The following is a 23980-nucleotide window of genomic DNA, read 5'->3' as shown; positions in this document are numbered from 1 at the left end:
ATTGCGTCAGCGCACCGTGCACTTTTGATGCGGGTTAAGTGTTGATTTATGGCTCTCTGTCGTCCACTGTCATCATGAGCAAAAATATACATACATGACAAACAGTTTTTCCGTGTCAGTCATGAAATCATAGATTCAAAGATTCTTTTTCATCGCTGCGATATCATTCGTTAGCCATTCCGCATATCCGTATTGGCCGAATTAAACAGATTAGGCAAGATGACGTGAATTATTCCTGTCCTTTTAATAATGGTCCTTGAATTTTGAGGCAGTGATTTATTACGTTAGAATGAAGAAGCTAAACCTTTGTAATACAGATTGGAATATTCCTGTATTAACTTTGTGCCAGGGGTATTTATTTCCCCATGAGTCACCCACAGATGCAGTATCAGATTCTCATAAATCTATGGATGTGCAAGGTGTATTGGACAGGCTATAATTAGCTGTTTTATAGTCCCTGTGTATTTGTAACCAGTTGGGTTGTAGAAGCTCTTTGTGCTGAATCAGACTGTCACAGATTAACACACACAGGTTTGTGAAAGTGCAGAAGGGTTTTTTTTTTTGGTTTTTTTTGTGGTTCCTTAAAGGTGTGTTATATGTATGAGAGTGATTGAATTGGGGACCTTTTTGTTTTCCACTATCTGAAGCTGTATTTTCTATCTGAGCCATCTATTTCCCCCTCTTTAAATTAGCATTTCATATTGACAGCAGGCTTGAGGTGCCATGACTGATTCATGGAAGATAGTGTTTCTTCCACAGAGTAGTGCTTCAATTTAATGTAGCATGTAATGGTTTTCTGTTCTTTGATCACTATGCGTATGACCAACAGGGGACTGTGTCCTCCGTTTTCACCTTTGGAATAACCCTGTGACTCCCAGGTTGAAATGTCTCTGTTATCTAAGATCGCTGTGTTTTGATGTAATTAGCTTTCATCAGATCTGTTCCCTGTCCTTTGTGACTCTATTCTCTATATTAACCCCCTGTAATGGCCCTAATTTTATCAGTTCATTTCAGCTCAAAAATATTCTACACTAATAGCTATTAAACTGACTGCCTGTGCTTCAGTGGAATTGATTAGCTTTTACTTCAGATCTAATCTGCATGCTTGTCAGTGAGCTGTCAGTGCATTAGGTAGACGGCCAGATGACAGAGCGTATTATGTGCTGCGGGAGCTTAATCAAGGGGTGCCAACTCCATGGTGCTTGTTAAGATGATGAGTAAGTATTTTGCAGAAGGCTATTCAAGGTTCCCCAAACCCACAGCTCTGTGGGAAGCAGTGTGACGGTTGCTTTTTCACACTGGTTTGGTGCCTCACTGTTCCTTACCCTTCTGTCTGTCTCTGCCCCCTTCTACGCTCCCCACTGCTTTGCCCTGCTGGCTGTGTCGCCACCCCTATGTGTTTTGCTCCTCCTTAAGCTCTCCCGAAGGGAGCAGGGAATGTTAGCGAGGCCATACGGCTGCTCGGCCCCAACTGCTGCAAATTTTACTAGACAGATAATCCCGGACCTGGTCACTGTCAAATGTAATATGAGCAAGGCTTTACTGAAAAACAAACATGTTATGTGACCTTTTCTGCCTATACATAAATCTACATATAGGTAACATTAGCAAAATAAAACAACAAACATTTCATTAGAATAAGAAGTAACCAGTGTGCAGAGCTGTTTTCCACTATTGTTTATCATGAGATAACGACGACTTACCAACACATTAATGTGAAGTAAAATTCCTTTTCACCATCTTAGAATATTTCATCACTTTCTTAAGATCCTTGTTAAATGGTCAGACCACAAAATTTAGATCAATGTTGTGGAGCTGTTTTTAAAAGAAATCATGCTGTCATTTAGATTGTAGGATTGTTTAATCCTTAGTGTTGCATGCATTGGAACTGTTTGTAGATTAGCCAGGCTCATCTGCGAGTCCAGCTGCACACAGGCGTGCTGTTTCTGGGAGATGTGGTCTCACCGTGTGTGGAAGATGTTCCCTCTGTGTGGAGCATCAGAGCAACCCACTTCACATATACATCAAATCCACGGGCTGCCAGGAAAGGGCAGCCCCTCTTTGGCCAAGGAAAGAGGGCTTGCTCTCAGGTGTTTGTGGCACTGCGTCGTGGGCTGTCAGAGCTGTTGGCGGTTGCTTGGCATTCAGAACAGCCAAAAAAAGGCACCCAAGCACAGCATGTCTGAAACACTTACGCTGGCCCACACACATGCAGCATGCTGTCCCTAACATCCACATGCACACACAGAGCACACAATTACTCCCAGCACTCTCACACTGTTTATCGGTGGACTGCTTTTCTGGAGGCTGAAGGCCCAGCACTGGTTGTTTAATGTGTCCTGTCACTTATGTAAATGGTGAACTTGGGGTATGGCTTTCTGGGATTACCACCATGACACTGCAAGATACATCACTGAATTAGCTGCGACAATCCGGGGTTTTCACAAGAGGCTCTGAATGAAGCACTGGCCCCCCCTGTTCTGCCGTGGGTGCTGCCAACACCATGCATCTGCACTCTGAGTCTAAATGCACACGAGCAGTAGAGTGTTGGCCCTATGCAGATCCCACCCCATAAGCTTATTCCCACCTTCCTTTCTGTTCCAAAGAACATGTACGTGCCATGTCCTGCCACACAGACACAGGTGCACGCACACACCAGCATCGAGTTGAGCTGTCATCGATGAGCTGATCGTGTTCTTGAGGAGTGATGAGTGATGCCTGGCTTTGTCCCTTGTTCAGGATGAGAGAAGAGAACGCCTCTGACTGACGGTGGTGAAAGGCAGTGCATCAGCACCATGTCCGGATCCTCACCTCGCGCTCTGCAACTAAGCACAAAGTAGAAGGCTGTTACATTTTAAAACCTCTTTAAAGTCTGCAACTGTTACTTATGCAAGGAAATTCAAGTGAGACCAAGGATGTTCATAGTAGGGCCCTATAAATGCTGAGCTCGAAGAGGCTGACGCTGAATGGTGAGGAGCAGCTAGTTTGACCTTTTGCACCACTATTTGTCCGTGTATAGGGTGGTGCAGGGTGGTGCAGGGATGCTGCAGTCTCGTCCTTCCCCAAAACAGCCAGCCAGTGCTCCATACTGGGATATCCAGGTTAACATACAGACCACGTTGGAGGATGGTTGTGCTGTTTTTGAAAGCATTGTTTGACGTCTTTTCAAGGGTTAGCACTCGAACATTAGCATGATGCACTAGATCTTGCGCATCTGTGCTTCTCTGCGAGCAGGGCCGGAAATGAGCCGGCTGCCTGCAGTGAGGAGGACTTTGGCTTTTCGTCAAGCCGAAAGCTGAATCCACAGTGGGCTTTGCACCTCTGTGTCTCTGATCTCACTACACGCCAACTCTTCAGTCAGCTTTGGATTTATACGAATGGTAGCTACAGCTGGCTACAGCCTGATGGTTTTTGCATTGTAAAAACCAAGAGGTCCTCATCTATCTGTACTGTGGTGTGTTAAATGGGGTGAGTGGGATGTGTGTAGCCTGTACAACTCCATGTGCATGCAGGTGCACACGTGTATGTGAGTGTGTGTGTTTGTGTGTGAGCATGCAAGCCCCTTTGTATGAGAGTCTGTGTGTCTGCTTGGATACTCCTGCATGTACGTGTGTGTGTGTGTGTGTGTGTGTGTGTGTGTGTGTGTGTGTATGCACTCTCTAGGACTGATGGGTGTAATGTGTGGGAGGTATTTGAGTGTGACTAGCCAGTCCGTGACGGTGACTGCTTTTTATTCCCACTGTAACATATCTTTGCACCCCCCCCCCCCCCCCCACTCTGTATTTCAGTTTCTCTCTCTCTGCTTCAGGTGTACCTCCGTCCTGTGTTGTTTTGTTTGGTTTTTTTTCCCTTTTTTGTCTGCTTCCCTTTTTCACTGATTCCGGTTATGCTGATGTCCTTCTCCCTTTGTGTATATGCTTATTGTGGAAGAGTGTGTATGTGTTTATTATAGCCTGGTCTTGACTACTATGTGTTGTGTGAGCTGCTTGCATTCAGAAGCACCCTCATTCTCTGTTTCCATGAATAAGTCAGGAGTGAGGTGACAACACACACGGATGCCTGAGAGCACACCATTCTCAGTGTCCTGAACAACAGGTGCTCTATTCGGCTTTTCAGTCTGGACTGATTAGTCGCTCCTAGCAAGTGTGTGTGTGTGTGTGTGTGTGTGTGTGTGTGTGTGTGTGTGTGTGTGTGTGTGTGTGTGTGTGGTGTCACCCTTCCCTGCGGAAGAAGAGAGAGAAATGGAATCAGAGATAAAAGCACAGGGACAGTAGGGGGATTCCTGCTGGAGTTCACTGTTGGAATTTACAGTAATGACCCACATGGTGTGTGTGTATCTGCATCTATTGACACTTTATTATGGGATGAGAATGTTAATTAACTTTTTTGCAATACACATTGCACATTTGCTGTGTGCCAGCCTCCTCAATAGCAGAAACCCAATTGTGTGTGTTTGTGGGATTGTTAATGCTCCTCTCTGTCTGTGTGTATGAGTCTGTTGGTCCACATGTGTGTAAATGGTGCAGCATGTTGTTTAGTTTTTCTAATGTGTGTGCGTGTGTGTGCAGGCGTATGGTTCAGGCTGTGATATAGTGATCTTGGCAAGTGATTTCGAGTGTGTGCAGATCATCCCTGGAGCTCAGCATGGAAATATCCAGGTGGGATGTGTGGAGTGCTCCCACGAGCTTGGCCGGGTAAGACTCAAAAACATTCCCTACTACACCATAAGCCTGGCTTACCTTTTCCAAATTACAATTTTTGATTTTTGTTAAATTTGTGTGAATTTTTAAAAAAACTTTTTTAGATTGTTTTGGTTTAAATTGCAGTTTCTTTAAGAATAAAAGATTGAAAATTAGAACGTTTGTCTGCAAAAACGTTATCTATAAACAATATGCAACTTCTCTATTAACTGCACCAATACTTGAACCACCTCGTGACTTTAAAATGTAAATTTTGAGCAGTACTGAAAGCTTGGTTTATATTACCAGCCTGATCGTGAACTGTTGCTGGTTGGTTATAGATCGCTGCATCATACGGAAACACTGTCTGCATTTTTGAACCGGTCTCTACCAACCCAAACAAGAGACACAAGGTAAGTGTCCATGGAAACAGTGGGGGGGTGGGGGGGGAGGATACCATCGTTATTAAACTGATTATGATAGTGTTGATGATAAGGAGCCAATGAAGGTTGCATTGTGTGCATCATGTGCAAACATGCTTCATTCTCTCCAAATTAGACTTCATCGGTTGCTATCTGTTAACAAACGTCTCTGCTTATTAAACTCCTAGAGATAAAGACACAGGGCCAGTAGGGGGATACCCTTCTGAGCAAGGCGATGTATTTATAATACTGCATCATAGCAGATAGACCATCAATGCCACACTTTCTCATGAAATTTAGGTAGCTTGATTTTTTTTTTTTTTTTTTTTTTTTTTTTTTTTGCAATGGTACTCAGTGCTTATTTAAAAAAAAGATGTTTTGTTCAGGTCATCTTAATGTTGTTTGATTTGGTATCTGTTGTACTGTTGTAATACTCTGTTTTATTACTCTTTGTGTTTTGTCTGAATCCCAGCAACTAAACTACCAATGGCAGAAAACTGGACACTTTTTGCTCAATGCCATTACCTACAACCTGGCCTGGGACCCACAAGGTGCGAAGAAACTTACTGAGGGAGGGAGTGTGTGTCCTTGTGTGGAGCTCTCAGTTTAAAACATTTCCTTTCTTGTTTATTCTCATCTGTGTTTTCCCAATGCATTCACTGCTGTCTAAGCAATCCCAGTATATTCTTTCAGTACTGGGTCATTTCAAGCCTTGAGTTTCAGTTCAGGGTTTCCATGGCAGTAACCAATGCCGGTTTGGGTCACTTCCTCAGTTCTCCAGTCAGACGACCACAGTCTTACTTGCAGTACAGTGCTTGAGTCAGGGCCATTAGAGTGTTAATAAATTTGGGTATATTTTGGAAAGTCCTTTTCTACCAGTACATGTGTGGGTGAATGTGTGTGAATGAGACCCTGATGCAGGTAATAAATGCCCCATCAACCTCCATCCAACCTAAGGAGTTCTCTTGGTGTGTCATCTGTTGCTGTGTGTATGTGTTATTGTCTGTGTTTGTGTCACCTGTTTACCATGTGTATTTCATAGTATCTCTCATATTGCATATTTTAAAGGTAAATGTTAATTTTTAATAAAGAATGTGTGTGGCTCTTTTAGTGACTTGTGTGACACTCAGCCAGTGAAAATAATCTAAAATATGCATATGGAGATATTGAAAATTGTCTGGTTTAAAAAAAAATGTGCAGTTCAAATAACAAAAAATATTTTCTTAATAACCGTTCTAACTAAAACATAAAACAGATTGATGTGCTTCACTTCCAAATGCTCATAGCTCACTGGCTCTTGCTGTAAGGAAGCAGAGGCTACTGTACTTCCCTGCAGCCAGTTTGTTGGGTATCAGTTGATTTATCCATTCTAATTATTCTTGGTGGCTAAATATTTACCACAATTTTTTTAATGGAAACCCTGCTGTGTGCACATTAGGTACATTTCTTTTTTGTGTGTGTGTCCACCATAAGATAAAATTGCATTTATTGTTTGTTGATTTGTATTTTAAGAAATTTGTTTATCTGTGCTTTGGGGCACGTGTGTGCGTGTGCGTGTGCGTCCGTGTTTTCTAATGGTTCCTCTGACTCCCTAGGCAACCGCATCCTGGCGGCAACAGAGCGACTGCAGCTGTGGGCTCCACCCACTACTGACACACTGCTGGAGGAAGAGGATGGTCAGATCACTGAAGACAAACCGCATCCCGTACTCAATGACTGGAAGTGTGTGTGGCAGTGCAAGTAAGTCATGAAAGCACATAAACCCACCATCGTGAACGCAACCTAGACAGTTCAGTTATTTTGAGAGAGAATTATTAGGGTCTCTGGATTTACGATACTGAGCATTAGAGTTTTGGTTCTCAATAATTCAGATATATTTTACCCACTGCTTTCTTATTGGTAAAGACCTAGCATAAATGTAACAAGTATTTTGGTTTTAGCAGTAAGCCTGATGCAAGAATACCAAAATAAATGTAATTATTTCTAAGCACATCAGAAAAGCAAGCAGTTAGCTACCAAATGTTATTTCTTGGTTGCTTGTCCATTGTAATGCTTAATGTTAGAGCTAATTAAGGTATATGCATTAAAATTAAGATTATGACATTGGTGTCATTGCTGCAGCCTGGTCTGTTGTGTTCATGTGATTTACGTGTATTCACGTGTGCTGGCTTCTGATGTCGCAATTTATAATCTCAAATTACATAAGGCTTGTCCGTGTTTACCACTGGTAGTTTGTCAGCAGTTTAAGTGCAGAATGTACAATCTTACAGTTGAAAGCTTACATTTGAAGAAAAAAAAATTGCTGAGAGTAGAAAGGAGTAGTGCAAAGCCAGACTTTTCCAACAAGTAATAGACAGAAAGCACATGCTTTCTATGACACATATAATGTGACCTGTAGTGGCAAAACAAGTGTGCGGTTCGTACCAATAATTCCTCACTGAGCAAACTCAAATTTCCTTTACACACACGCGCACACACACCCACACCCACACACACCCATAATACCAAATTTGAAAAGGTCAAAGTAAACAACCTTTTCAACGTCAAATGTATTCATCTTTATAATATTTTGTGGAATGACACATTTAGGGAATGTATAAGCATTAAAGAATGTATAAGGAAAGCAGGTGCACCAGCTCATAGCAACTAACCAGATGAACTGCTTAAGATAAATCATTCACAACACATGAGTTTATAGTTTGTGATGTGGATTCTACTAGGTTTCATACGTCTGCTTTATGTGGGCGGTGGGGGTACGACTGATGAAAGAGTGGAAAGGAGTAGTGCAATGCCAGACTTTCCCAACAAGTAGTAGACAAAAAAACACAAGTGCTTTCGCTTTCTATGAGGCAAGTAATGTGACCTGTAGTGGCAAAACAAGTGTGTGGTTCATACTAATAATTCCTCACTGAGCAAACTCAAATTTTTAATTTACACAATCCTCAATTTTGTTAAAGATACACTATGTAAGATTTGAGAGATTTGAGATTACTGAGTCAAGAAGAAACGTATCTGCTAAAATATAGTGTTCTGCTGCAAGTCTCCCAGTAAAGCATGAAATATTAATTTAAAAGTCAGATCTGTCGGGATTTATCATTTCAGACCAAGTCAGATGTCTTTGTGTTAATGTCACATACAGGTTAAAAAAGGAGGACCAGTTCGATGAGTTGGTTACCTGAATAATATTAGCTGGGGTGTGACTTGCATTGATCTGTACAGTGCTGAAAATTAATGAATAGAAGGTGAAAGAGATTGCTGAATATGGAGTCAAGCTAAAAGAGAGAGCAACAGACCACAAGCTAAGACCAGAATAAACATTGGCTTGGTTTTTTAGAGGTGGCAACATCTCCATGACCTGAAGGGTTTCAAGAGTGGTGTAGAGGGAACTTTTTTTATTGCAGAACAGGTAGGGTATGTTGGTGGTTTGCTAGCCAGCTAGATTAATAATGCTGTAGAATTTAATGTTACCCTTATCATGTCATGTCATGCAGTGTACCCTTGTAAGTTGTTTTAACTGTATCATTAACGTTAGCTGGCTAAATTACTAGAAGTGTCTTTTTTTGCTTCAGGATTCATCCTTTGTTGTTTGACAAACCAGGCTAGCCATTGTTCTCGGATAGTTTCTAATGCTACTATCTGACATTGTATAAATAATGCTATGATAAATGTTCTTCTCATTGTTAAGTTTACACTTTGAACCTGAATTAAAATATGATAGATTTCTAAATTAATCTCATTGATAGTTCTTGGTGTCCCATTGAGATACTTGCTCATGTTGGATTACATTAAGAAACATTTGACAGAAGTGCATATAGCTAATACCAGACAATGTTAAAGCAATGGATATACAACCAAAAAGGCTAGTTTCAGTGCACAGCAAATAGCTATTGTTTTAGCATAGCTGTCTATAGACTGTGCCTACTCCTATATAAAGCTAACATGATCTTGACGATAACAACCTAGATAAACAGATACACTGTCAGATTGACCAGCTACTCTTATATCTAAAGTTTAACCTAGTATTTGGTGAATGGCAGTTTTTATTTTCCTACATTACTGGATTTGAAAGGTCTAAAATGCAAATCTAACATACTGATAAGGCCAAGAATACAAAGTAGATACATATGTCCTCCAAGGACATGTCAGTTACTAAGTTCTGATCAGGTTCTCTTTGAATAGTCTTTCAGATTGAGATCTGGTGACTGTGGAGGCTATTTGAGTAAAATGAACCCATTTTCATATTCTACAAAACAGTTTGAGATGGGTGCACTGTGGTCATAAAGGGATGGACTTGGTCAGCAACAATATTCAGATTGTTTTGGTGTTAAAATGATGCTTGGTTGGCATTAAGGGGCCCAAAGTCTGCCAAGAAAATATCCCCCACCAAGGCCACCAGCCTGAACCATTGATACAAAGCACGATGGATCCATGCTTTCATGTTGTTTATGCCAAATTCTGACCCTACCTTCCGAGTGATGCAGCAGAAATCATGACTCATTGGACCAGACAATGGTTTTCCGATCATCTGTTGTTCAAGGTTGTTCAATCCTTGTGAATTGTAGCCTCAGTTGCTTGTTCTTAGCTGATAGGAGTGGCGTCTGGTGTGGTATACTGCTGCTGGAGCCCATCTGCTTCAAGGTTCAACATGTTGTGCATTCAGCGATGCTTAATGTTATGCATACCTTGATTATGAAAAGTGGTTATTTCAGTTACTGTTGCTTTTCTATCAAGTCGAACCAGTCTGGCCAGTCTCCTCTGACCTCTGGCATCAGCGAGACATTTTTGCTGTCATGTGATTGGCTGATTAGATATGTGCATTAATGAGCAGTTGAACAGGTGTTCCTAATAAAGTGGCGTGTGTGTGTGTGTGTGTGTGTGTGTGTGTGTGTGTGTGTGTGTGTGAGATATGTAAATAAGATAACCTGCTCTTGTTGCTGTCTCTCAGGACTGCTGCTGCCATACACATAATCAAATGGTCTCCTGATGGGGAGTACTTCGCCACAGTGGGGAAGGTAGTGCCTACACACAAACACACACCATCTTGTATGAGTGCAGGAGTAAGACTTCTCATCCTACAGCTCGGGTGCGAAATTAATGACAGTTTGCAAGAGACATATGCATGCACACAGGCTGTGCACAAGATGATTCACAACAACTTTGCTATAGTACAACTCTGAAAACTGCATGCTGATGTGCACATCTTACATATGACACAAATTATTCCAACTAGTACTTGTATTAGATTCCAGTCTGCACTTAGTAAGTCAAAATGAGTTCTTTGAGATCTTAAGAGATTTTAAGAGATCTACTCCCATAGCCCACCTGGCAGAAGGTAGGTCCAGGTGCTTCTTGGGTTTCCCAGGAAGCACACTTCCTGTAATACTGATGACTATTTGGAGGTCACTCTGGATAAGTGTAGCTGGTGAAAATGTACATTTAAAAATTCACAACTGAAGAATGCTGCTTGTATAAGTCTTCAACCCCAAATTAACTGCTTTGAGGTAATTAAAATAAACAAGACCATTTGGGAGTGATTTTTACCTGTTCTCTCTGGCATATTTTTTCTAGGTTCAGGTTTGTTGAATGATGCATAGTGATGGATATATATTCAAATAGTGCTGCATATTCTTTATTGGACTGAGATCTGGATTTTAACTTGGCCATTCACCTTTACATTATTCAGCTAGGGGAAGTTTCTCCCAAGCTTTAGTTTTGTTTTGTTTTTTTGACTAAAGTTGATTGTCTTGCTGTATCTCCCTGTATTTTGCAACATCCATCTGTGCTTCAGTTTGAAGACGATGCCCAGTTCCCGCCGAGGAAAAGTATCCCTACATTACTTCACTTTTGGGATTGTGTTTGTGGAGGAATGGGTAGTGTTACATTTGCACCCCACACTGCTTTTTGAATTTTGGCCAAAACCTCAATTTTTGTTTCATAACCCGATAACCATATGCGACTTTCTGGGCATTATCTGAGCGGGGTGGTATGATCAAGCTACTGTTTCTCCACAATTGCTCACTGGCTTGCCAAAAATCTAATTAATGGGGACTCTTGTTCAGAAAAGTTGAACTTTTTACAGATTTCTTGGTTTTAAGCCATTTTATGTCCTTGTTAGGACAGAATCTTTCATCTGACTAAGCCTGGAGCATTCACAGGGGTCGCATACCTATGCATGCAGCATTTTTCAGTTGGTAACTTTAGTATAGAATATTTTCGTACATAAAACCAATAACACATTAAATTGATTTATGTTGAGGATTAGTCTCAAATAAAATATGACCCTGCATGAAATACCAAGTGTTTGGTAAAGATGCAGTGCTTAGTTTCCCTCCCTGCTTGGGACTGCTAGCTAGCTAGCTAGCTTTGTTTGTTTGTTTTATTTAAATTTACTTGCTTACCTCACATGTTGGGAGCCTTGGTTGAAGTCAACTTGTCTCATTCTTTAAAATAGTTGTATGTAAAATTATTGCAGGCACTGTAGTATAAGGCAAAAAGCATTCACATGACCAGTGACGGCAAACCAAGAACTGGCTGTCATGTGACCTTTGTGTTCCTACGCTTTTATAACAGGTCTTGGGAGCTCATCTCTTTTAAGTCTTTCTTTTTTTGCACAAATTCAAAACATGTTTACCTATCTTATGAAGACAATGCTTGTCCGTGTGGAAAATACATTGAGAGCTTTCTCAGTATTTAAATACCAGTGCATACTTTTTTCTTTCTTATGCTTTTGTCTCACCATTCTCAGTTCCCCTCTCCTTATAGCTGTTTCTTATACTCGCTTTCTCAGGATGACTGTCTGTTGAAGGTGTGGTACCCAGCTACAGGTTGGAAGTCAGCGATGGTGATCTCCGAGGTGCTGGACAGGAAAGCTCCACTGGTGCATTTCTCTTTTGTCTACCTTGCGCACCCACGCACTGTTATGGGCTTTTCCTGGAGGAAGACCAGCAAATACATGCCCAAGTGCGTCCGACCCACTCCCACCTACCCACACAGCACTGCTTAATTACTGTTTGCAATTTTTATTTTTATTTTTATTTATAGAGACTTGCATTAGTCAGCCAAAGAGAGCATGCTGAGGTTAAAAGCCTTGCTCTGAGGCACAGTGACAAAAGCCCTCATCTGGAATCAAACCCTGCTCATTTCTTGAGCCATGGCCAATTTGTCCAACCTCTGAGCAGGCATTGACACAAACAATCACGTTATCTGCAACTTGCAACATTAGTCTTGTTGTTTAATATTACTGGGTGTGGGAATGTTTTTGTTTTTTTGGCTTTGTGGGTCTCAATATAGGTGTTTTTTGCTGTTAATTGTGTTGCTTGTGTATTTATACTTGGTTGTTTGTTGTTTTTTGTACTTTGTATTCTGAACATGTCTATTTAACTGTGTGTGCATGTGCAGGGGCTCAGTGTGTAACGTGTTATTGACATCATGTGTGGACGGAATCTGTCGCTTGTGGAGCGAGACCCTTTTGCCTGAGGACAGCCTGCTGGGGGGGCAGATCACGGAGAACAGCACCAGCTTCAGCTCCTCTCTGCCCTGCAGTGGCCAGAAGGACAAGATCCAGCATGCCCTGGAGGTGAGGGGGCAGAGCCTCCTCCCCCACACACGTTCACACGCACACGCGCACACAAACACATTCACACAGGCACAGAAATGCACAGCATTGCAAATGCATGCTAAGACATATATCATACACTCCATTGAGAAGGCAACCTGTTGGGTGGCTTTGTAATGCACGTGAGATCATGGCTGTCCCATTCAGAAAGCAGCTATATATAGGGAATGTGCCATGATTTCAGGAGCATGACAAAGCTATGGCGTGGTTTGTATTTTACATGGAATGTTTTTGGACTTAAGTTGGGGTGTGTGTGTGTGTGTGTGTGTGTGTGCGCGTGCGCATGTGTGGATGCAGTCAATTCACCACCTGAAACAGCTAAGGCGAGGTCGCAGGAGATCATCCGCTCTGGTGGCTCACACAGAGCTGCTTCCCAGCCAGCTCGGCTCACACGACACTCACCGGCACATCACGCACCACGCCAATGCCTTGTGCCACTTCCACATCTCTGCCAGTATCAACCCCAATACAGGTATACACACACACACAAACACAAACAAACACAAAAACATCATGCCAGTGTACAGGGCCATTTCCCCATCTCTGCCTGTATCAAGCGCAGTACAGGTACACACGGCATTACAAGGCCAGGACTTCTACATCTTTGCAGGTATTAGTAGTCTGTATTTCCTCTCTTTGTGCGTTAGACATCCCAGCAACACTGGCCGGTTCGGGGCTCTTCTCCTCGAGTGATGGCAGTGGGGGTTTTGTGGTGCATTGGCTGAATAATAAAGACCTAAGCTTTACCTCCTCAATGGACCAGTTCATGCATCAACTGCGCAAGCTCTCTGAGCAGCCCCTCGAACACACCACTGAAGACTTCAGACAGGAAGGCATAGCCAAGTTTGACTTCGGTATATGCAAATACATGTTCAAATACACACTCATACAGCACATGACACATAGCCACACTCAGCTGAACGCATATCCCCATGCTAAACCTCAAAAAACATATTTCTTTCCACATTCAAGGTAATGTAAAGTGATTTTTTTTTTGTCAATTTATTGGATTCAGAGTTACAGACAGCACAAAATCTACCACTCTTAGACTGCAAGTTATTTAATTAATTATTAATATTGTACTAGCCCCATAATTAGAAATTATTTGTATTAGCTAGTAGCTCCAATAATACAGTATCTAATTCTGATGTCTCATCTCTGTCACACATTAAAACACCTTTCTACAGCATAATAACCCACTGTTTGGACAGTTTGAAATACAACCCAGTGTCTGTAATGTTATAACCTGACTATAATTTGAGCACATGTCAGTAAGGTGGCACCCTGCACCTATATCCTGCTGTAGATCTGGACGATATGTCTGATAAGGCTTCATCGGAGCATGATGAAGGTGAGCAGGAAGGCAGCACGAAGGCCTCTTCTCCTGGATCAAGTGGCAGCATGCCCCCACCCTCCGTTCTCCTGGACCGCAAAATGGAGGCACTTACGCTGGAGTGGAACAAGAGCCCCGACATGCTGTTTACCATCCACCCTGCCGATGGCTCCTTCCTTGTCTGGCACGTTAAGTACCTGGACGAATTCATTCCTGGAATCTTCCGCCAGGTCCAGGTGAGTGCGGCAGCATGCAGGGTCCTTTTGGTATCCTTTAATGTCAGATGTTAAGACTTATAGTTGGTGTATTTAAGTCCTGCCTTTACAAGAGCAATTAAAAATGTACAGAGTCAAGCCAAATGTGCAGACATCGTATCAAACCATAATATAATGTAGCTGCAACCAACCGGAAGCCAAGTAACAAAAGAGGACTACAACCTGCCTGAGAAATATGAATTAGCACCATGGTGTAAGATTGACTACTTACAATAATCCAATAACAATTGCTTTATATGCTTTTCATAAACGTTTATGGCCCTCGAGCAGTTTTAATCACAATAACATTGCTGTAGTTGCAAGTTAACCAATGTGAGATCAGATTGAATTAATTAAGTTCCACCATCTGGAAAGGTAGCGTCAAACATTGGGCTCCTAAAGGGACATGATGGGCTTGAATGACTAGAGGAACACAATACAGCTGAATCTCGCATCAGAGGCATTTGTCTGCAGGCAGGGATCTCTAAACCTTTTTGTGCATAATTATGTATAATTTATGTATTATTTTCTACCGGTCCCAGGTGGCATTCTCTTCACGGATCCCTGTAGCATTCCCCACTGGTGATGCGAATTCTTTGAGTAAGAACATAATGATGTACGCCTGCACTTTCTCCGAACGGAGCAGTGGAGCTGCTGCAGAGCAGGATGGGAAGGAGTTTGAGGTTCTGCAGAGCGCGTCAGCTTCTGCCAACCTCAGCTCCCTTAGCCACTCGCTTGCTGCTGTCATCGGACCTGCCGTGATGATGGTGTCCAAACACATGGATGGCTCACTCAACCAATGGGCTGTCACCTTTGCAGAGAAGTCCGCCTTCTCCAACGTCCTCACGGTCTCGCACAAATTCCGTTACTGTGGACACCGTTTTCATCTCAACGACCTGGCCTGCCACACGGTCCTGCCCCTCCTGCTGACATCATCACACCACAACGCCCTGCTGACTCCACCCTCCGACCCTGGCAGCACAGGTGTTGACCAGGATGGCGGGGCCACACGAGCCCTTCGGCCAATCAAAGGCTTCCCTCCTAAGCAAATGCGGAACGTGGCCACTCGCACATTTCACGACCCGAAGGCAATCTACAGCGAACTGATCCTGTGGCGTGTGGACCACATAGGCCCACTGTCCTGCACAGGGGGCGTATCCGAGCTTGCCCGCATCAACTCACTCCACACGTCCGCCTTCTCCAACGTCGCCTGGCTGCCCACCCTTGTCCCCAGCTCTGTGCTCGGTGAGGGCCATGCTGCTTTTTTTGTTGTTGATTGTTTGTATGGTTTTCTTCATTGATATATTTCAGACATCGGCAAAGAAGGGAAAAATAAACTTGCACTGGGCCAAAGATGTGCCAAAGTGGGGTTTCTTTGCATTTGCTTCTGTGCCAGTGTTAAAGCCATTCAACATTGATAATACCACATCCACAGCCCTGACTCGGCCTGCTGCTATCGTTGCTGGATGAAGGTGCTAGTTATGTACAAGCGCACGCTCATGCTTCTAATGGAATTCAAATCGTTGATGGCCTGTTTTTAAATTTGCAGTTGGTCATTCAATTAGAACAGTGATTACATATTTGCTTGCTTAAAAACTTTTTTTTTTGTCTAATTTTTTGCTTTGATGTATTCTTTTCATCTCAAATGTGCAATAAAAGAGAAAAGTAGGTCGAAGTAACTGGTTGCTGGTGAAGCATCTCTAGAGTGCTTGCAATAGGCTCTTTACTATTGGTACTAGCTAGGTGGCATTTGCATTGTATATAAAGGCCTCACTGTAATGGCTTCATTGTGAGTCTGTTTTCAGATGGCTTGTTTATCATTGTTACTATAAGTTCCTTTCATATAACATTTTTATCCTTTTTCTCTCTCTCTCTCTCTCTGTCTCTATCTCTGCCTCTATCATTCCCTCGCTCTCTGACTTCAAGGGACATACTGTAACTCGGCGAGTGCCTGTTTTGTGGCATCAGACGGGCTGAACTTGCGGTTATACCAGGCCGTCGTGGACGCCAGGAAGCTGCTAGATGAACTGTCTGACCCCGAGACCTCTGTAAGTGTTTCACAGGTCCACAGCTACTAACATCATTATGACATACCTTCAAACCTAAACAATGGCATGTTGCACTGTTAAATTACAACTGCATAGTAACAAGCTGTTAAGATAGCTTTTAGTTTTCATAGTCTTTGTAAAATGTGGCACCACTGTTTTATTGGTGCATTGTGTGTACTGAAAGGCTTGCATCAGAATTAAATTATCATTGCTGTATTTGATGTTAAATTATCTGGTTGCATGCACTTCATTCAGTGTAGTTACAAGCTCATGTTACATATACATGAGTGATCCCAAACAGTACTGTACAGTGAGGCATATTGGATGATGAAGTGAGGAAGTCAAAGGGGGCCAGTGTTCATGTATAAAAATCAGAAAAGGAAAATCAAAAGAGGGAAAAAGTAGGATTGGTGAATCTCTATCATCAAGTATAGAGTGTGAAAGTGTAGAGTGTGAAAGTCTCTAAGTGTGTGTTCATGTACAGAAGTTGGTGGGTGAGGTGTTCAACATTGTCAGTCAGCAGTCCACTGCTCGGCCCGGCTGCATCATTGAACTGGATGCAATCACTAACCAGGTAAGAACTGTGTATATGCGTGTGGCTGCTTGTGAGTGTATGCATTTGTCATTGTGTAGGTCTGCGTGAGTGTTTTAAATGCATTTCTTGACTATTATGTTGACAGTTATTGTTAATTTGCTTATAAACCACTACATAACACAAAAATAAATAACAAGACTAACTAAAAAGAAGATTAACTTTAATCAGATTAAAGATAATCTCTGTGAGTGTTTTTCTAATAAATGATTGATATTTTGTAGGGTGAAAGTGCATAAGTTTGGTTTCCTAATCTCTCCTCAATGTTTGACTTACAAAAAATCTTTTAGCATGACAAAAGTTTCAAATGCAGTGAAGTACAAATAAGAGGTTCAGATTAACAGAACAGAACCTCAGCATCCACAATACTCAAACTCTGGGAGATCACTTGGATATAGATAACAAGAATAAGTGAATTTCAAAAGAAGAAGCAGGGACAAATTTAGCAGCAGCAGAGTGCATAAAAGCATTACTCTTCAAGCACTCCAGATGATGTCATACATCAGGGGAAATTACATAAAAAAGGATCTGATAGTTTGTATGATGGTTGCTGCCAGGACGGGTTTGAGTATTTCAGAATTTCAAGGATTTGGGGATTTTCGTGCACAACAATTTCTGGAGTTTACACAAATTGACAATGAGTGGCAGTTCTGTAGGCAGAAACACCATGTTTATGAGAAAGATCAGAGGAGAAAGACCAGCCTGATTTGAGCTGACAGGAAGGCTATGAAAACTTAACCATGTACAACATCAAACCTTGAGGCAGACAGGCTTCAGCAGTAGTAGATCACATCAGTGTAGCGATATTATCACTTTAACTTGTCAGTCAGAATTGCTAACATTAATTGGGGCAACACCCTGATTGGCAGAAGTTAATAAATTGTAATTACTTTATCAATGATTATTAATTCAGTCTTAAGTTGTAAGTTTGACAACGTGATAATTTTTGGTTGACAAGAAATAAGAATATCAATCTTCACTCACAAGCTTTACAATTAAGGGTATTTTTATTGAATAAACAAAGATATGTCAACATGCATTAGATGTATTGAGTTCACTAAATCACTATAGTAAAATAAAAGTATCATACCATGTAACCAAAATTAATTTAAATGAGATTCTTGTTGGACCAAACATGACTGACTAAATAAAAATAAAAAGAAAAGGGATGTTTAAGTTGTTGTTTAAGTAACGTGACAGTGAAGTTGCTGGTAACTCAAAGACTAGGGGTCTAACTCCAAGTGGTTGTCTTTCTAAGTTTTGAGTCTGATGGAACTTGGGGTCATGGTTCCTTGGGACTGTTGGAGGGTTACTGCTTTCTTAATCTGTGGATTAATGACACATATGAAGTCTTGAAAGAAGAGGGGAGAAGGTCAGATGGTCAGCCAGTGTGACAAGCCATCAGCTAGGCTGTTTTCTGGCTTTGTTGCGAGATTTCCCGAGTTCCTGTCTGTGGACCATGAGTGAGAGGAAGCCCACTCTGACAAGATCAAAGTATCAGAGAATAAGTTGTAGTATCTCTTCACTACATCCGGAACCACTCAGGTCAGAAAGAATAGGAATCTAAGACTACAGTGGACACATGCAGCAAAACTGGACAGCGGAAGACTGGAAAAATATTGTGTGTTCTAATGAATCTCACTTTTACTGCAGCATGCAGGTGGTTGGATCAGAGTTTGGAATCCAAACAGCAGGAATCCAAGGATCCAGCCTGCCTTGTGTCATCATTGTAGGCTGGTGGTGGTGTAATGGAGCACCAGTTATAGGCCATGGCATTTTTTTTTTGTTTGTTTATTGTATTTTTTCTGGCAATGTGCATTTATGGCCACAATTTACCATCTCATAATAACTATTTCCAGCATGATAATGTGTGCAAGTCGGTGACCATAGTACATGACCATAATAAGTTCATTTTGTTTTGGGGACTTTTCCCAGCCAACAGATCAGAATCCAGTAGAGCACCTTTTATGATGTGGTAAAACAAGACATTCACCGCATGAATGTGCAGCTGAAAAAACTGCAGAATTATGTGATCTCATCATATCAGCCTCTTAAATTAATGTTTTCAACACCTTGTGGAATCCATGCCAGAAAAGCTAAGGCTGTCTGCAGTATTGCTGTTGTGGTGTTAAAAGCAAATGTGCGGTGTGGGGGTGTGGGTGTGGATGGATGGATAGATCAATTAACCTGGTGTACATTGAAGGCTCTGTGTCTTTTCCCTTTTTCTAGTGTGGTTCAGCAACGCAGCTGCTCCATGTCTTCCAGGAGGATTTCATTTTAGGATACAAACCTCAAGATGACCGCGCCGACATGTATGCCTCTGTCTCCCCTTCTGCTGGAGGTACACCTTCTCTTTTCTCTTCCTTTTTCTCTCTTCCCTTTTCACGTCGCTTTTCTCCTTTCCTCTCCTCTCCTCACTGATGTTTCTGCCTGACAGAGTATCGCCCTCCTCCGTTCTCTGAGAAGTTTTTCCTGGTTGTGATTGAAAAGGATAAGAATCGCAACTCGGTGCTACAGATGTGGCATCTGCATCTGAAGTCAGTGCAGGCATATGTGGGTGAGTGGACCATGTGCTCAGTTGCCTTAGTAACACTGCATGAGTGCCACACACCCAAAACCCAGATTTTGTTTTGTTTTCAAATTAAAATGTAGTGTCATTTTACACATCGGAGGGCTTCAACTACAAACACAGTGAAGTTTCTTTTTTTTCTCAGTCAAAGCTGAAAAATGTAAGCTCAGGTTTCTGCTCCCCTGTGGAGCTGTTCTGAAGGATGAATGTGATTTTTACCCCCCTAGTTAATGGTATGAGAGGTAAAGATGGAGCCAGTGCCATGTCTAAGCTCCTCAGCCAGCTTGGCTGTCTCTCGTTAATATTCAGAGACCTGATCAAAAGCATCACTCATTCATTCTGGTTATTCGCATTATTTATGAGCATTTCTCTTACTATAGAATTATTAGTTAATGATGGTTAATTTACTGTGGTTTTGTAAAGTGTTTTAAAGATGGTTATTTGACTTACTATCAGAAGTGTAGTTCTTTAATGTTGTAGTGTGGTAATGACACTTCAGTTTAATGTCACATGTTTAATGTCACATTCTGTGTGTGTGTGGTCAGAACATATTAATGACTGACAGGTTCAATTAGTTTAGTGGCAGAGTGTGTCTGATGGTTTAGTTTAGTCTGAAGTGTGTTAACAATGGCTATTGCATGTCTGAAATCATTCTATTTTTATTATTCTCATTCATGTGTCCATTCCTGCTATAAAACGTATATTTATGTTTAAATATAATATAGAGAGTATGGCCCTATAGGTTATATTGTGTTCTCTCTGTATTTCGGTAGAGGAACCAACACAGGAACAGTTCTTTCAGAACCAGCTGACTGTTCCAAATGCACTCAGTAATCTGGACTCATCTCCAGACACGACTCCGGGTCAGAGCCCTCTTCCTCGTTCCTCTTCCTCGGCTAATCTGCAGTCTGCCAGTAAACTGATCCTCAGCTCCAAACTTGTCTACAGCCATAGACTGGATCTACCCCCAGATGTGGAAGTCATCCGCGCTACACCTTCTGCAGGTACAGGCAACACTCTTGCAGGGCACATGGGAGAGACAGAAAATGGTGGTTGAAGGCTGTCACAATCACAGTGAAAAGACAGATGTGCCCTTGGCCTATCACAAATATTTTGCAAAGCGGTATGACCTGTCAGATGGTGAAATTCTGTGATGCAGTTTTGCTTCTGTTTTTTTTCTGCCACACAGGTCATCTGAGTTCCTCCTCCATCTACCCAGTCTGCCTGGCACCATACCTGATTGTCACCACCTGTTCAGATGGGCGCGTTCGGTTCTGGAGGTGCGCTGTGGAGATGGACCAGTCTGCAGTGGCAGGCACAGAAGAGTCGCGCTTGTACCACTGGGAGCCATGGTGCCTCCTTAACGACGAGGAGGACAACAACAGCTCTCTAACCGTTTCCGGGCGTCCCATCGCCGTCAGCTGCTCCTACACGGGTCGCCTTGCCGTGGCGTTCAAGCAGCTGGTGCTCAGCGATGAGGGCGGAGCCTCCCGAGACTTCTCCATGCATGTGTCTATCTATGAATGTGAGTCAACAGGTGGGTCTGAGTGGGTTCTGGAGCAGATCATCCACCTGGATGACTTCAGCAAGCCTGTAAATACCCTGGACCCCAGAGTAAGTGTGGACAGCAACCTGGTGGTGTACAGCAAGTCTGACCTGTTTGTAAACAAGGACAGCCCCAACATCAAGCATTTTGTGCACCTGGACTGGCTCTCCAAGGAGGATGGGTCACACATCCTGACTGTGGGGGTGGGTTCTAACATCCTCATGTACGGGCGCGTCTCGGGCATCGTCTCTGAGCAGACCAGCGGTAAGGATGGCATGGCAGTCATCACACTGCCACTGGGGGGCAGTGTAAAACAAGGTGTGCGGTCACGGTGGGTCTTGTTGCGGGCGGTGGACTTGGTCTCCTCAGTAGACGGGACCCCGTCCCTGCCAGTGTCTCTCTCCTGGGTGCGGGATGGAATCCTTGTGGTAGGCATGGACTGCGAGATGCACGTTTATGCTCAGTGGTACCAGGATAAAAAGCCTAGTGACATCGATGCCGGCGGTCCCGGCTCTCCCGACGAAGGTCTGGCTGTACGCGCCGCCTCTGTGTCAGCCGAGGCACGTGGGCGATCCAAGAGCGTGTTTGACAGCAGTGCCGGCATGGACGACGTATTTCGTGTGCCGGCGGTGATCCAAGACGGCGGGCTGTTCGAGGCGGCGCACTCACTCTCGCCCACCCTCCCGCAGTACCATCCCACCCAGCTGCTGGAGCTAATGGACCTGGGCAAGGTGCGGTGGGCGAAGGCCATCCTATCGCATCTGGTCAAGTGCATCGCCGGGGAGGTTGCTGTGGTCCGTGATGTGGAGGCAGGCGAGGGGGGCACTCGGAGGCACCTATCGCGCACCATCAGTGTGACGGGGAGCACCGCGAAGGACATCGTTGTTGCTGGACGTGATGGCGGCCGTGACTACACCGAGATCAACTCCGTACCACCGCTCCCACTCTATGCCCTGCTCTCCGCCGACCTGGACACCTCCTACAAGGCGGCAGAAGAGGTGGGGAAAGGAGTCAAAGGCCAGGAGCAGGAGGCGCAGAAGTCCACGGACGATCAGTACGCTGACCTATTCCAGGTGCCCACTGTCACCACGGATGACTTCATGAGTTTTGCGTCGGAGAAGCCAGAGAAGAAGACGCGTGTGGTCAACCTCTCGCAGTACGGTCCTACTTACTTCGGCCCAGAGCATGCACAGGTCCTTTCCTCCCACCTGATGCACTCCAGCCTGCCTGGACTCACCCGCCTCGAGCAGATGTTCCTTGTGGCACTCGCTGATACCGTGGCAACCACCAGCGCAGAGGTGCGAGGAGCCACTGGTAAGCAGTACACAGGTGGGTGTCCCCTCCTTCAACTGGATCTGATCCAAGATCCATGAATCCAGTACACACAATTTGACAGTTTATTGCAAGCTAGTGTGAGGTACCACTAAAAGCAGGTCTCAGTGCCTAGGGCTGCACATGTGGTGTAAACCATTGCAGCATTGGTATTGATATAGACATTGCTGAAAACTGCAGTATGGAAACAAGTCGCAATGGGCGTATGCTGCGAGCATGCTAACAACTCCACAGTCCAGGCGAGCGGTCTGGATGGTTTGGTTGCATGTACATGCAAATATGTCAAAGTAATATAAGCCAGGCATGTCACATCAAGGGATCATGTGCTTTAATATATCAGGTAGGATATACCCATAGGATAGATACTCTGAAATAGTTTTTTGTTGTAGTATAATCATCCTCTCTTTCTTGCTCTTTATTATCATGTCTCTGTTTCTCTTTCGATTCCTCTGTATGTGACTCTTCATGTTCCTCATTGTGATTTGAGTATCATCTTAAATGGCCTTAATGCCCAAATATGACAATGGTTATCTGACTGCATTGTTTATGCTAGACATGGTACTATTGCCACTAGACTAATTAAACAAAACATGCCTTTATCACATTTTCCACTTCTACCTATAGCAGGGGAGCTCAGATTGTGTTTATTTAGTCTTTTAGCAGAGGTAAACAGCAGAGCAGAACGTTCCAGATCCAAAGTAAGCAGGCTAGAGAGGTTCAGGGACGGTGAGCATGTGCATTTCTGCTCGCGTGATGCAAAATTTCTTGAAATATGCAAAAGCACACTTGAACGAAGATTTGAAAGTTGCCCAACAGCAACAGTGACTGATGACTAGAAGCCCCGAGACCCTCTCCACATATGCCTCTATACCCTTTGCTAGGTGTTTGAAACATCAGAAGGCCGGTATGTCAGGCCAGTATTTGGCTTTTTTGGGATATCTGCATTGGCTGGCGTCTGCCACTCGCAGACAATGCCCAAACACAGTCCTGATTAAAACAGACATTTCATGTGGTTTTAGGCCTGTCTAGTCGATACCTAGTAGATACTTAGTAGTGTTTACATGTTATTTAATGGTTGGAGTATGAATGCTACCATCCTTGGGTTTACTTGTCAAAATGAGTTTTCTAGTTTCTATGCATAACATCTTACACTGGGAATGTCTTGTAAAATAGTGTTTATTTTTATTTTTTTAGCTTACTTTTGCTAAGCTTAGGTAAAGTTGGGTTTTCTATGAGGCTTTATTTCCAATCCCGCTGCTTTCGCTGTTCTGTTTTGCTTGTCACTTATGACAAGGTTGTCAGGCTTTTGGTGTTTAACATTGCATAATTGTAATTGCTTAACTGCTGTGAACATAACCACTAGCACTTTAAAAATAGTGTCAAATAGGCTATTGTTGGATCCCAACTGGTAATGTGTTCAGGAGAAATATTTGTATGTATAATTGACTAAATATGTAAAGCGCAATAGGCTACATATTTTTAGTTGCATGGGATGGGTCAATGTTGAGTCTTTTCATAGTGGTGTGTACAAAAGAAAAAAGATAAAAGTTCTCTCTAGGAATATTTTATATATTTTTAATATATTCTCGC

General features: G+C 43.0%; 1 protein-coding gene across 6 annotated transcripts in view; it reads left to right on the top strand.

Annotated features, from left to right (window-relative positions):
• Window positions 1–23980, top strand: part of dmxl2 (Dmx-like 2) — a 56657-nt gene that overhangs the window by 1409 nt on the left and 31268 nt on the right. For 5 of the 6 annotated variants that reach the window (XM_027009866.2, XM_027009865.2, XM_027009864.2 and 2 more), the window contains exons 2-18: window positions 4569–4694; window positions 5021–5092; window positions 5574–5652; window positions 6697–6841; window positions 10047–10113; window positions 11889–12061; window positions 12500–12677; window positions 13014–13188; window positions 13364–13570; window positions 14023–14285; window positions 14846–15548; window positions 16230–16351; window positions 16836–16925; window positions 19173–19284; window positions 19381–19500; window positions 20286–20516; window positions 20702–22387. In XM_027009866.2, the coding sequence (XP_026865667.2) occupies window positions 4569–4694; window positions 5021–5092; window positions 5574–5652; window positions 6697–6841; window positions 10047–10113; window positions 11889–12061; window positions 12500–12677; window positions 13014–13188; window positions 13364–13570; window positions 14023–14285; window positions 14846–15548; window positions 16230–16351; window positions 16836–16925; window positions 19173–19284; window positions 19381–19500; window positions 20286–20516; window positions 20702–22387 (4549 nt within the window). The remainder of the gene's footprint in view (window positions 1–4568; window positions 4695–5020; window positions 5093–5573; window positions 5653–6696; window positions 6842–10046; window positions 10114–11888; window positions 12062–12499; window positions 12678–13013; window positions 13189–13363; window positions 13571–14022; window positions 14286–14845; window positions 15549–16229; window positions 16352–16835; window positions 16926–19172; window positions 19285–19380; window positions 19501–20285; window positions 20517–20701; window positions 22388–23980) is intronic. The other variant, XM_035525240.1, reaches the window with a different exon arrangement.

This window comes from Electrophorus electricus, chromosome 4, assembly GCF_013358815.1.
Source record: "Electrophorus electricus isolate fEleEle1 chromosome 4, fEleEle1.pri, whole genome shotgun sequence".
Taxonomy (NCBI): Eukaryota; Metazoa; Chordata; class Actinopteri; order Gymnotiformes; family Gymnotidae; genus Electrophorus; species Electrophorus electricus.
Note: the sequence above shows the minus strand (reverse complement) of the source record. Positions and strands in the feature narration are given on the sequence as shown.